This window comes from Nematolebias whitei, chromosome 5 (genome assembly GCF_014905685.2).
Source record: "Nematolebias whitei isolate Nwh7 chromosome 5, NemWhi1, whole genome shotgun sequence".
NCBI classification, from domain to species: Eukaryota; Metazoa; Chordata; class Actinopteri; order Cyprinodontiformes; family Rivulidae; genus Nematolebias; species Nematolebias whitei.
The window spans coordinates 9,036,141-9,050,591 of record NC_056502.1 but is presented as its reverse complement, the minus strand read 5'-3'; the positions used below and the strand labels follow the sequence as shown (position 1 = coordinate 9,050,591).

General features: G+C 39.0%; 1 protein-coding gene across 1 annotated transcript in view; it reads left to right on the top strand.

Annotated features, from left to right (window-relative positions):
* The window catches only part of si:dkey-22o22.2 (neural-cadherin), a 167,567-nt gene that overhangs the window by 78,936 nt on the left and 74,180 nt on the right, over positions 1-14,451 (top strand). The window contains exons 3-5 of the mRNA XM_037676138.1: positions 619-844; positions 4,422-4,626; positions 12,780-12,891. Coding sequence (XP_037532066.1) covers positions 619-844; positions 4,422-4,626; positions 12,780-12,891 — 543 coding nt within the window. The remainder of the gene's footprint in view (positions 1-618; positions 845-4,421; positions 4,627-12,779; positions 12,892-14,451) is intronic.

Here is a 14,451-nt window from a genome sequence, read left to right as displayed (position 1 = left end):
ATATAATATATATATTCACACAGTACAAAAAGTACTTTTAAATGTTAACTTTACACAACGTAGCAGCTACTTTTCTTAATTTTGATCATTTACTGGATAATTAAAGCATATAATAAAAGGAACACTATTATAGGGATATTTTATAATTGCTGGGATATTACCTTTTATTCTGTAGAAACTGTTTTTCTGCACAATGAAGCTACCACTCTGTATGATGGCTGAAACTGCATCTCAGCCTCTCCTCCATGAGATACAATGGACTGTATATATAACCAGAGTCTATTGAAACGAGTCCAACTTAGGCTCTAGGTAAAGGTAATTCACCCAGCCTTTTAACGACTTCATATATTTCACCAAAAACCCACATTCCTTGACACAACCCAGCAAGTGAAAATCCGGTATCAGCATCAGAATATCAAAATTAATGTTGCAGAAACCTTATTACAAGGTATTTACAACTTTATAGAGATGGTGTAGCAACACAATCAAACGTTCTCAATGATTGGTGTCTCTCACAGTAACGGTCTGACATTATGAACTAAATGACCAGTTGATTACTCAATGATTCCTAAAATAACCCTTTGGTTGTTTTGTGCTGTTTCATTTTTTTATATAAAGGTGGCGAGGAGTGCTTTGAAGTGGATCGTCGTTCTGGTGTGATTCGAACCACCGAACGCCCTCTAACCCCAAGTAAGGAGTACCTGCTGCGGGTCCAGGCTGTAGATGGACGGGGCCGCAAAGGCCCACCTGCCATTGTTTCCATCCTCACTGGATACCGACCACCGCAATTCACTAACTCCACCTACAGCCTGAATGTGCCGGAAAACTCACCTGTTGGCCAACCGTAAGTCCCAACAGCAGCCTAATCTGTTGTTCTGGCTTGTTTGATTTTAGAGAAGTTTCATCTGATAGCAATTCTAAACATTTGACTTAATTCAACATTGATTATCCCCTCAAGTATATAAAAAGAATAAAACAAATCATTTTACTTACAGTCACCAATAAAAGAAGAAACAAAGGTGAAACGGTTCAGAATGATGTGCATCACTTACAGGCTACAGCTTAAAGTGAGATCATAGTAAAATTAAATAGGACGATTAAATCAGGCATGACTAAGTCTTAAATACAATTTCTTTTTCGTAAGACAATGTCAAGATATATCAGTAAAAAGTTTTTGGGGGAGAAAAACTGGTGAATAGTACATGCAGAATTATTGTTGTCCAAAGTGTTTTTTTAAACAAAGTTTCTGTTTAACCTTCACACTTTGCATAAAATTCATGTAAATTTCACTGCCCTTAAGACTGAGCGTGACAATGGCATTTACGCACTTGTGTGTGTGTGTGTGTGTGTGTGTGTGTTTGTGCGTTTCCACGGCCAGCTCTTTGGTTTGCATGTCATGTGACGCATGAAAAGATGAGCCCTGAAGAGCAAGACAAAAGAAAAGAGGAAGGGGAAGGGGGAAGGGGAAATAGAAGAATGATGGCATAAAGGAGGAAGATGACAGAAGGGTAGAAGATAGAGGGATGAGGAAGAGAAGAAGGGGAGGGCTGGCTGGATGAAGAGGACCCAGATGTGTGAGTGCGGCCTGAGGCTGGGAATTTGAAAGTGTGGTAAATTCAAATATTTATTAAAAGTGAGTTCTGGATAAACATGAAGGGGAGTTTGTGTGTGTGTGTTGGGTCCCTTGGGGCTGCTGGCGCAAAGCACATTGTATTAATATCCAAGTATCCATGCCACCCTGTGAGCAGTCTGTGGCTCTATCCAACGATGCAATTTGTGTGTCTCTTTGCTACCGTTATGTCACTTCTGTGTGTTTTTATGTCGTCGCGTGTATCTCAGTGCGTCTGTGTGTGTTTTAATCAAACTGATTAACCAGGTTAAGATTGTTTTTAAGCTCAGAATAATCCACAAATGCTGCAGGCTTCATGCGCAAGACTGGAGCTCAACCAGTACATCACAGCTCCTCTTCATACCAACAGTCTGTTTGGAAACATACATGTAGAGCAGCTTTTCTCTGACCTGTAGTTATGTTTACACTTTAAGCCACAGACAAGCCAAATTTATTTATGGAGCAAATTTTACACATAAAGAAATTCAAAGTGCTTCATCTGGTCTTAAATGACTGGGAACAGCAGAACTAATGCGACTACTTGAAATGAGTGAGCACGTCTGCAGTTGGAAGTCACAAACATTTAAACACACAAGAGATAAAATATAAATATAGTTTATGTAATTCATTCACAACAGTATTCATGAAGTATGTTAAACTGGTACAGGACATGTATGAGGACAGCAGGACAGTGGTGAGATGTGCTCTAGGACTGATGGATAGCTTCAAGGTATAGGTTGGAGTGCATCAAGGATCAGCTCCGAGCCCCTTCTTGTTTGCTCTGGTGATGGACTGACTAACAGATGAGGTCAGGCAGGAATCCCCGTGGACTATGATGTTTGCAGGTGACGTGATCTGTGGTGAGAGCTGGGAACAGGTGGAAGAGAACTTGGAGAGGTGGAGATATGCACTTGAAAGAAGAGGAATGAAAGTCAGCCGTAGTAAGACAGAGTGCATGTGTGTGAATGAGAGGGAGACAGGTGGAACAGTGAGGCTACAAGGAGCAGAGGTCACGGTGCAGGACTTCAAGTACTTGGGATCCACTGTCCAGGAACACGGGGAGTGTGGTAAAGAGATGAAGAAAAGTCCAGGCAGGATGGAGTGGATGGAGAAAAGTTTCAGGAGTGATTTGTGACAAAAATGTGACAGCAAAGGTCAAAGGAAAAGTTTACAAGACAGTGGTGAGACCAGCTGTGTTGTATGGTCTGGAGACAGTGACATTGACAAAAAGACAGAAGAAAGAACTGGAAGTAGCAGAAATTAAGATGCTGAGGTTCTCCTTAGGAGTGACAAGGATGGATAAGATTAGGAATGAGATCATAAGAGGTACAACACAGGTTGAACAACTGGGAGATAACGTTAGAGAGGCCAGACTGAGATGGTTTGGACATGTCCAGAGGAGGGACAGTGGGTATATTGGTAGAAGGATGTTAGAAATGCAGCTGCCAGGAAAAAGTCAAAGAGGAGATATATGGATGCAGTTAGAGAGGACATGGAGGTAGTTGGAGTGAGGACAGAGGATGCAGAGGACAGAGATCGAGGAGGATGACTCGATGTGGAGACACCTGAAGAGGGAAAAGTTGAAAGAAGAAGAAATAATTAATAACAGTATTACGGTAAAATGTCTCATACCTGCATTTTGTTTAAATAAAACCAAACTTCAGAAAGAAAAATATAAAACAGAACGCATGTTTAAATTCTAAATAGAGAAAGAAGGGGAAGGAAGAAACAACCGCTTGCAAACATTTGAAATGGTCCAATTTTTTCTAACTTTAACGGATGTTACTGTAGTTAACAGTTCAATCTAGATAACTGCTTCAGTAACTGTTTAGTTTCAGTTTTGCAGATGCAGTGGATATGAACTGATGGTTTCTACCACCCACGATTTAGTAGGAACCAAAGTAACATTAATAATAATCTGAGAAGTTAATATTAGCACTGTTTATGTGTTTCATTTTAGGGTTCTTTTGCGACATATGATCCTGAAATCACATGTAAGAAACTTACAACTAAGAAATACAATTTTAGTTTAGATGTAAAAGAAAAACTTATGGACTTTTTTTTTTTTTTACAAATCCAAGGGTCAATTACGAATGAATGATGCAATAAAAAGTTGCACTTTGTTTCCAAGTTGTGGATTCATTGACTCGTCCGTGTTTGTTCAATAAAGTTTTTTAGAGACGTATAAGAGTGAAAGTTTTCACTGTCTTCACATAGAGTTTTACTTCAGAGACTGAAGTTTAGCGTTTAGCACAAGTCTATTTTAATTTTTTAATGTTCTGTTTAATGTTAGCCAGGTCGTGACAACAAAAGAGGCTTGTGAAGGTTATTATATTGTTGGCTATTGTTTGTTGACAATGCAGCAGTTTAATTATTTGTTCAGATTGTGTCGAATGATAATTACAGTCACAAATTGGCATTGTACAAAGTGAACAAGCCCAAAATAAATCTCATAAAATACAGTCCAATTTATCCCATTTAATTACAGCCAACCTTTGTCTAATCAGATGATTTAGATTCAGAATTCAGATTTTTTTTTGTGTGACCCAAATTCAGTGTATGAAGAAGAATAAAATTTCAGGTTGTAAAGAAAAATATGTCTAGCCTAGAACGACGTAGAATTACATCAGATCTTCATTACAATTTAGTGTCTGTCATGAGTATCCAGAAGGGAGTCCTCCAGCAGAAGCAGATTCAGGGAAAGAAAGGTGGACTTCCAGTAGAACATACCACTAATAAAACATTATTGTTTGTGTCTCTAACTTTTTTTTTTTTGGGGGGGGGGCTCTTTTGTTTGTTATGTTGTGCTCAGAGTTGCTGTGGTCCAGGCCATCTCCTTCCAGAAGCAGAGTCTGTCCTACATGCTGCTGATAAACCCTGGAAATCTGTTCAGCATCAACCAAGAGAGCGGTGCACTCAGCCTCACAAGAACCGTAGACTTCGAGAGCAGTCACAACCTCCACAATCTGCAGGTCCGGGCCTCTGAAACGGACACAGGCCTGAGCGGTGTGGCAGAGGTACAACACCAAACACATGCTAACACATTCTCAATGTCGTCAGATGTTTTCTCATCATCAACAATTAAAAAATATAATCTTACTGTAGTATTATTTGTATCAGTTTAGTTTGATCTAAACTATCTAAAACTATCTAAAAGAAAGCCTGTTAAATACTCTGACAAGCTCTGGCCATTGTGGGCATGTTTCCAGTCCTGACACAGTTTATCCATCCATCCATTTTCTTTACCAGCCTATTTCTTTCCTTGTCACAAAGCAGCTGAAGCTTATTTCCAGATAGCACAGTACACTCTGGACCTGTCTCCAGTCCATCACAGGGACACAGAGACAAACAACCATTCACTTTCTCACTCACACCTAGGGACAATTTAGAGTTACCAATCAGCCTAACATGCATGTTTGTGGGAGGAAAGCGGAGTACCCAAGAACATGCAAATGCCACAGAGAAACACCACAGCATTGAGGCAAAACTGCAACCTTGTTTTTGTAAGGCAGCAGCGGTGACTACAGCACGGCCACGCTACCCAGAGTTAGACTCATTAATCAATGTTTGTTTTGTTTTCAGTCAAGTTTTTTGCCATGCAAATACTCATTTCTCACTGGAGCGGTTCGCAGCCGAGTGTGAAATGGCTGGGATGAGAATCAGCACCTCGAAATCGGAGGCCATGGTCCTTAGTCAGAAAAGGGTGGATTGCTCTCTTCAGGTTGAGGATGAGGTTCTGCCTCAAGTGGAGGAGTTCAAGTATCGGGGTTTTGTTCACGAATGTGGGAAGAATGGAGCGTGAGAGTGACAGACGGTTTGGTGCAGCATCTGCAGTATTGTGGACTCTGTGCCGATCCGTTGTGGTGAAGAGGGAGCTGAGCTGCAAGGCAAAGCTCTCTGTTTATCGGTCGATCTATGTTCCTACCCTCACCTGTGGACAGAAAGTGACAGAAAGAGTGAAATTGCAGATAAGTGGCGGTTGAAATGAGTTCCCTCCACAGGGTAGCTGGACTCTCCCTTAGAGATAGGGTGAGAAGTTCAGTTATCAGGGAGAGACTCGGAGTAGAACTGCTGCTCCTCCACTTCGAGAGGAGCCAGTTGAGGTGGTTCGGGCATGTTCAACTGGGAAGAGACCCCAGGGAAGACCCAGGACATGCTGGAGAGACTATGTCTCTCAGTTGGTCTGGGAACACCTTGGAATCCTTGCAAGAGCTGGAGGAAGTGGCTGTGGAAAGAAATGTCTGGACCTCCCTGCTCAAGCTGCTGCCCCCCCGACCTGACTTTGGAACAAGTGGAAGAAAATGGATGGATGGATGGATGGATGGATGGATGGATGGATGGATGGATGGATGGATGGATGGATGGATTCATTTCAAGAAAATTATGAAAGAGATTTTGTTAAGCATAAATAAAGCTTGAGTTTAGAGTGAAGGGCATCACGTTTATTAAAAGATTTGTTTTTGTAAAAAATGCAAAGGTTAGCAGCTGTAATATGGGATAAAATTTAAATCCACAAGTGATGTTAGTGACAAGAAAACTTCTCAAAAACCAAACATAATATTGTTTTTTGAGCAGTGCAAATGACGACCGTAACTAATTCACACTTTCTACTTATTGTTGTTTTATAAATATCTGTAAGTATTACAAACTTGACATCAAGGTTCAAGGTTCAAGGAGACTTTATTGTCATTCACATTACATGTGGTGCATGATGTGGAATGTAAGTGTGTACTCACGGTACCAGTTATGCCCAAAAATAGCAAAAATATAACATACAAAAAAAGAAACAGTAAATAGGGATCTAAGATATACACTAAACAATAATAATATAACATAAATAATGTGTATTAAACAGCAACCTGAACAAACTTCTGATTTTTTACTTTGACTTCTAATTTAGAATATGTTTATTATCATAGGCTTTTATATTTTGGGTTTTTGTGATTACATGTGTAGCATTTCTCTTTGCAAAGGAATTAATTTCAAAGTCCTGTAAGTTGAATCTTGCAAAGTTGACCTGTTCTTGTGTACCTTCATGTCTTGACATACCTCTCTCTGTGTTTTAATCTTGTCGACAGCCTCATGCAAGATTACCTAACCTAGTTTATGATTCGTTCAAACGTGTGTGGTTTTCTCTTTAGTGGAAGTTTTGTTTCTTAACTGTGTAGTGGCCCAGTGTAACGTAGAAAATATGTCTGTTCACCTTGCTAAATGATGTAATCATCTGAAGCCCAGAACGTTATCTGAGAAATCTGATCCCAGTATGACCTCAGTGCATCCTGGGTGGATTCACACCAAAGCTGTCCAGTTGCAATCACATTCCCCAGGAGGCGAAATAGTCAGGCGTGAACAAGGCCACAGCGTTGGTGACCTGAGATCACAGCGACAACTGTTAGCCTGTGGATACAGTAGGCTGCTGACTGTGAACTTTGTCGAGATTTATTAGCTCAAATATGCTATACACACAAAGTTTTTTTTTCTTTGATTAAAAAAGAGCTGTAAAAACCCAGTCTTAAGCTATTTATTGAAGCATTTGAGCATACCTTTTGTGGTTCAGCATGTTGTAAATACACAGCACTCAGGTTCAAGGGCTCAAACAGTGCAAACCTCCTGAAAAAGAGCAATCTTTATTTCACAAATGTGACTGGTTGGCTTGGAGAAGTGAGCATTCTAAGAGTTCATTGTATGTGGCTGTCACTGGTGCATTTCTGAGTAAATCAGAAGGTCTGATAGTGCTGTAAGTGGCTTCACAACCACGATAAACAGAATAAATAACCATCAGCACTGAGTATTTTTTAAAACATCTGAAGGTGCTGACCCTTGACTGTTAACTAAGCTGCTCTCTGATGAAAAACTCATTAATGTTAAATGAGGGAAAGTGCCGCCAGTGGATCACATGTGATGCAACCGTGCTGTATGTGCACTCACTGAGCTGGCGTTTAGACTAAAAACATTCAGCCGAGCCTCTTGTGAACTGGTCCTGATGAAAACCCAGTGAAAACTCACTGCCTTTACACGGGCATCAGAAAAATGGCCAAAGCACGTATGTGCATTACAAACTGCTAAGTGCACAAATGTGGCAGCAAAACACTGACTTGTTTTTTTTTTTTGGGCAGAATTTGTAAAGCAAAGAGCTACATATTCACACAGCAGATGCATCCACGCAAACCTTTGAAAATCTCATTATCACCTACTTTCAGTGTCAATGTGGTTTAGACAGCTTCAGACAGGTGCTAAAATACCCACATCCTCCTAAAGGCTGCTGCTGCTCTATAAGCTTGGCTGACTAATTCATTGTAAAGGCCTCACATGTGTGCATTGGTGTGCATATGTGTGTGCATTTGTGTTTAATGAGTCAGTTTACTAAAGGTAATTTATTGTAGTTTTTGTTGCCTCCAGCTTTATATGACATTTAAAAAGCACCAAATTGACGTCAGTCCTTCACAGAGCCATCCAGCATCTTTGCACTGACGTGTTCTTTTAAACTGTTACTGCGAATATAATCATTCCTATAATAACAAAAACAAATGAGAAAACTATTTGCAGATTAAATTATGGGGTATTTTCCACAAAAAGTGATGTTCCAATACATCAGTTAACACATTGAATAACACATTTTAGGCCCCAGCTGTTGATAAATGTATGTTTATTCTGCTAACATACTGAAGGCGTAAAGATAAATCTGTCTACAAGATAACTGTTTAACAAGTTCACAATAACAACTTTATGAGCTGCTGACTCTGTTCCAATCAAAGGTGCAGAACAAAAATTGCACTGTTTTATTTGTGATCAACTAAGTTTTATATATTTATACTTCTGAAGCAGTATTCAACAACTGTTATTACTTTAACCACATTTATAATTACCTAAGAACCTATTTTATAAGGTTTTGTGGTTCATAGACATTACTATGTTTTACATGAAGCATAAATAACTTTTTACCAATAGCATTTTTTAAAGTGCAATAAAAAGTATTTTGTAGGTTTTGAAGTAAAGCAAAAATAATTGAAAGTTATGTTTCAACAGCAACCTGTTGTTGCCATAAATGTGATAAAGTAATAGAAATAGTAGTTGTGAAATATTTTAGTTGTTGAATATGTTTGTGTTGTCATACTCATGTTGACTTTGATTTATTATTAATGATTGTGTTTTCATGTCAGGATTAGGTTTTTTATCAGTCAGAATCAATTTTTTTTTTCAATTTCCAATACTTTAGCAATAAAAACATCTTTACACAGAACAATACAACTTTATTTGGCCAAAGTGCATAAAAGAACAGTTAAACACTAAAATTCAAAACACATAAAAGGTCTAACAAGCATAAAAACAACAAAATCAAATAAAACCATAAATTGTCATTTTAACCCATTAGATGTGTGGCTGCATCATTTGTAAGAGAACTCACAAGGCATGATATTGTAAATGCTGGCATCATTACCAGTAAAAATGCACCTGCAGATATAGAAAAAGGGGAAAACACTAATTAACAAAATCCTTCTGATGGAAAGTTCAATTTAATATTATGATCAACTGTCAGGTCTTTGCTCTAATGCACGGGTGTCCAAAGTGCGGGCCGAGGTCCATTTGTGGCCCTTAGAGTGATTTTTTTGTGGCCCACAACTGCAGTTTAAGAATGGTATCATTTTGGCCAGCAGGCTTCAGAGATGGATGCAGACTTTCTGCAAATTCTCTGGTAATCCTTTTTTATATAATGTTTAGGTTTAACAGCAAATGGGATGAAAAACCATCTTCTCAAAATGAGCAATCTTAAGCAAAATACAATAATTTTACTGTAAGCTTTTTTATTATCACTTCATGGCACAAAGCATCAAAAACCTTTAATGATTTCAACCAGAAGGAGACTTTTGGATAATGATTCATTAAACTTGGCTAAATATTGCAGCTGATAAAATAATCATTAGGGAAATTGGACATTTTAAATGAATATAACGTGGTATCATCTACATACAAGTTGATCAACTTTATCAACCCTTCTATGAATGTGTTGTAGCAACTGATAGCTGAACATTTTTTCAGAACTTTGATCAGTTTTTTGGGCCGTCCATGATCCAAAAGCCTGATCGACCACCTTTTAAAAAGGACACTTATTCATATTATGCTTTTGTTGCTGAGAACAGACTAAAATGAACTTTCCAAACACAAGAAAACAAGAAATATAGACCCAAAAAAATCAAATAAATTATATAATTTTTAATGAAAAAAATTAAGCTTAGTGTTTGAGGCTTTTATTATTTTGGATCTACAACAATTTAAGGGGTGTCCTGCTCAGAGACACCACGAGATGTGCAATGACCAGGAATCGAACCCAGGACCTTTGGGTCTCAAGTTGGCTGCCCTGCCCATACACCATCTTGGTCCCCTGAGATAGTGTGCACTGACCCAAGTCAAAACAATCTAATAGAATAGAATAGAATAGAAACAGCCTTTATTGTCCCACGGATGGGAAATTCCAGTGTATCAGCAGCAACAGATAAAAAGATGAAAAGATTTAAAGATTTCACACAAAAGTTCCTAAATGTTAATAAACAACACAATATATAAGAAATAAGACAAACAATATCAATAATAATGTTCAATATGTATTGGAACATTGAGAATGGCAGACTATTTACAGTACAGTATTACAGGCAGAGTGTATGTTTAAGCAGAGGTCAGCATGTATTTAATCCTTATTGAGTTTGTTGGGAGCGGTGATGGTTGTAGAGTCTAACAGCTGCTGGGAGGAAGGACCTGCGGTAACGCTCCTTTGTGCATTTAGGATGCAGTAATCTGTCACTGAACGAGCTCTCCAGTTCAGCAACAGCTTCATGCATGGGGTGGGAGACGTTGTCCAGCAATGATGTTATTTTAATCATTTTAGCATCTCTATTTCAACAAATTAGGGTGGCACAGTGACTCAGTTGGTAGAGCTGTTTGTTGCCTCTCAGCAAGAAGGTTGCCGGATCGAATCCTGGTCAGGGGCCTTTCTGGGTGGAGTTTGCATTTTCTCCATGCATGCCTGTTTGTTTTATTTTTACTGAGCATCGGTTTCCTCCCACAAACCACAAACATGCATGTTAGGCTGACTGGTAACTCTAAATTGTCCCTAGGTGTGAGTGAAAGTGTGAATAGTTGTTTGTCTCGTTTGTCTCTATGTGTCCCTGTGACGGACTGGAGACCTGTCCAGGTGTCCCCCGCCTCTCGCACAGTGACTGCTGGATATGGGCGCCAGTGGCCCCTGTGACCCAAAAAGGAAGAAGCGGTTAAAGATGATGGATGGATGGATGGATGGATGGATGGATGGATGGATGGATGGATGGATGGATGGATGGATGGATGGAATTCAACAAATAATAATTTTAACCAAGTTTGGTGTCGAAAATTCTTAACCCAGTATGCTGAGTCAAACTGACCCCCAACCCTTCAGAATTCAAACCACCCAGGGTTGGCTCTCCAAATTTGACCCAGTTCGGGGTTATGAATGGGTTATTTTTAAACCCATCAGTTTTTAGTGTGTAGGTTCTGAATTGTATCATTTGTAGATTGTAACAAATGGTATTTTGTAGGTAAATTCAAAGCTACTTTTACATTTTGAGTACAAAAAGTCAAATTTAATGATATGGTCTTCAGTGTAATTTCTCAAGCACAGTTTACAGCTGCAGAACCAGTCATGACATGTGTTTTTTCAAAGTGCTGTATGTGCTTTATGTGCTTTATGTGCTTTCACTCACATCAGGAAACATTTAGAAAGATTGTCTACTTGATGTACAAACCTGTACTTTGGAAAGTAAAAAAAATTGGCCCCATTTTCCTTTTCATGAGGAAGAAATCATACAAATTATATTCTGCAGATAACAAAAGGAGCTCATTATGCAGTAAGTAATTACTATTGACAGGTGCTCACTGCCTGCATCACATCATTCAGGGTAAATTGTGCTTCATTTTCACATTTTAAATACAAAAACAGAAAGCCGTTTGTTTTCTTGTTTCCTCCATTTCAACTTTTTAATTAAAATGCTCTACTTTGGGAAATGCATGATTACTTGTTGGGTCTGAAGTGAAAATAATAACAGTTTGTCTTAGTTTTTACACTTCAATCTTCTATATATTTGGTATGAATGCAGAGGCAGCCTCCTTCTGCTGTTCTAAGTGAACAGGTGGTGTGTTGAAAGTTCAGGGCTGCAGAGAAAATCTGTGCTCAGGTGGTCAGGTCGGCAGCCTCGCCAACCAAATCATGCTTTATGGGAATAGAACTGGGCTTTTTTGTTTGAGCTCCAACAGCTTGGAATAAGGATGAATTAAAGACGAACAGTGGTGAGACAAAGACAGAGAGGCTTGATATTTTAAGGGCTCAAAGTCGAGACAGAGAAAAATGTACAGAATGGAAATGAGTTTCTTCCGTCCAGGAGGAGACATAGAGTATGTTGTTTTGTCAAAGCCAGTATCTTACCAGTTTGTCTTGTAATTGAAGCATCCATGGAGTTTCACAGAAAACCTTGAAAGGAACTTCATCCACCAGTGTCTGACCTCCAAACTGATCTTCAGTCTCTCGTCAGGGATTTTAACAATATTTAAAAAGACACAAAGTTTGTTTTCTCAGTCATCCAGGTATATAACAACAAAAAAGGTTGAATCATGTCATCTGGACTTCTTTTTTGTTAAAAAGAAACGTTTCGCCCCTCATCCAAGAGGCTTCGTCAGTCTGAGGCCTATATATTTAAAAAGCATAATTTAGACTTATTACTTAGCAATTTATTTTCTTACCCACACAGTTGAATTTTAGACCTGGATTATTGAGCATGGACTTTGGTGTTTTGAACCACTTTGGCATGAATGTCTCAGAGGAGTTGACAGGGGAGAGGGCGGGTCCCGGAGGTCGTCTTAGCACCAACAAACAGTTGTTTTTCCAGTATGGAGTATGTTGTTTCGGTGAATCAGTTTGTTTGGTGGCTCCTCAGATTGAAGAAGTCCTTTGGATGAAGGACGTAATATCTCAGCAAATAAAAGAAACAGTCCAGATGACCTGACTGAACATTATTGGATTTTTCCCAGGATTATTGAGCATGGACTTTGGTCTTACCCACAATAATTAAATAACTCACCTGGTGGCTTAATGGGAATTCCAATATATCTGAAATACCAAATAATAACATGAAGATGTTTCCTGCAGGTTGTTGTGCACGTAACAGATGAGAACGACTGCACACCTGAGTTCCTTCACTCCATCTACAGCAGAGATAACATACCTGAGAGCGTCGCACCTGGAACGTCTCTGCTCCAAGGTAACACATTCGTACGGATTGAACGCTCTGGTAAACTCTTTAACCTCCATCAGTGACCCCATCGAAATATTATGCAGGTGGTTTTTCTGTGTGTGTGTGTGTTCGTGTGAGGCGGCGCCATCTCTCAGCTGCGGGTGACTGGTGTGGATCAAACAGTCAAACTTCAGTGAGGCTTTGGGTTTATTAGGCAGAAAGCCAACAATACAACCTCACTCATAATTTTTCTTCTATCTTCATGAAAATCTGTGATGACACAAACTGCATCATCATTTTTACCTTAACCCTCTGGTTCTGGTCCATCAATCAGTCTTTAAAGATTTGTTCAAAGGTCTGAATACAGTTTCACAGCTGAATGTTTTAATATTATTATTTTAATATTTAAAACACATTATAGTCATAAGGAAACAACTTGTTGCTGCAACTGTTTGATCTCTTTTTTGGTCACATGGTTTATGTGGTAATTTTGGAGGCTGTTTGCCATGGATTACTAAGATTACAGACAAGCAGGTGTAGACGAACAGATGCTGGGATATATTCATCATTTAACACGGATTCCTCATTTTTCTGGACTGAATAAAACGTGCATTGAATTTAAGGAAATGTAACGTGAGACGTCATTTATGTTTGACCCATCAAAATGAATGCGGTCATTTATTTACAGAATCAAAATTTAACATCAAACATTTACATTAATTTGGCAAATTATGAAAATAACAACATAAGCAATCAATCAGGAAAAATCATACGGCCATGATTCTTCCGTTGCTGCACCACAGACATTTATAAACTGTACAATTATGATCTTTTACCCACATGAATGTGGGTGAGCATTTTACACAGACATTTCTAAAATATCTGGAAGAATTTCTACTTGATAGAAAAGTTTAAAGATGGAAAGAAGTTTAGAGGGAGTAAGATGGTATGTGAGGGAAATTAAGTGTTCACCAGAATCGACACTCTCCGGCTTTCTTCAGCTTTTCCTTACAGTACACTTAGGTGATGAAATCGGCTCCTTTACCTGGAGATGTCTCAGGTGAGATTCCGTTTAACGCACCCTTTCAGCATCTCAGTAGGATGCTGTTACTCGTCCGAAGTAATGGCGAGGCTCTGTTCGACACATATTCACCTCAGTGGAAAATGTTATAATCCCATGGAACTCGGAAGAGCTTTGTTGTCATGTCAGGAACTCCCACAGAACTCTAGCAACTACTGAACTCCAGAACTCTTAGAACTCCCAGAACTCTTAGAACTCTGAGTAGATCAGGAAGTACTGACATTTTAAAGACTCTTTCCCGGTTCACTTTTGGGAGTTGTCCATTGGTCAGAAACGACCAGACGGGGTGTGTTTTGTGACGTAAGAGGTTAGAGACAGCGAGAATTGTTATGAGACAGATCAGAAATGTTCTCACAGACAGAGAGAGTTTTGTTTTGGCGTGTTTCAGAAACAGGTGCAAAACATCTATATTTACGTCTGAGAGGATTCTAAAACATGACAGTTTTAACATAACAACTTGTTTTTCGTTTGACTCCAACCTTGGAACGCACACACTTGCTCATTCA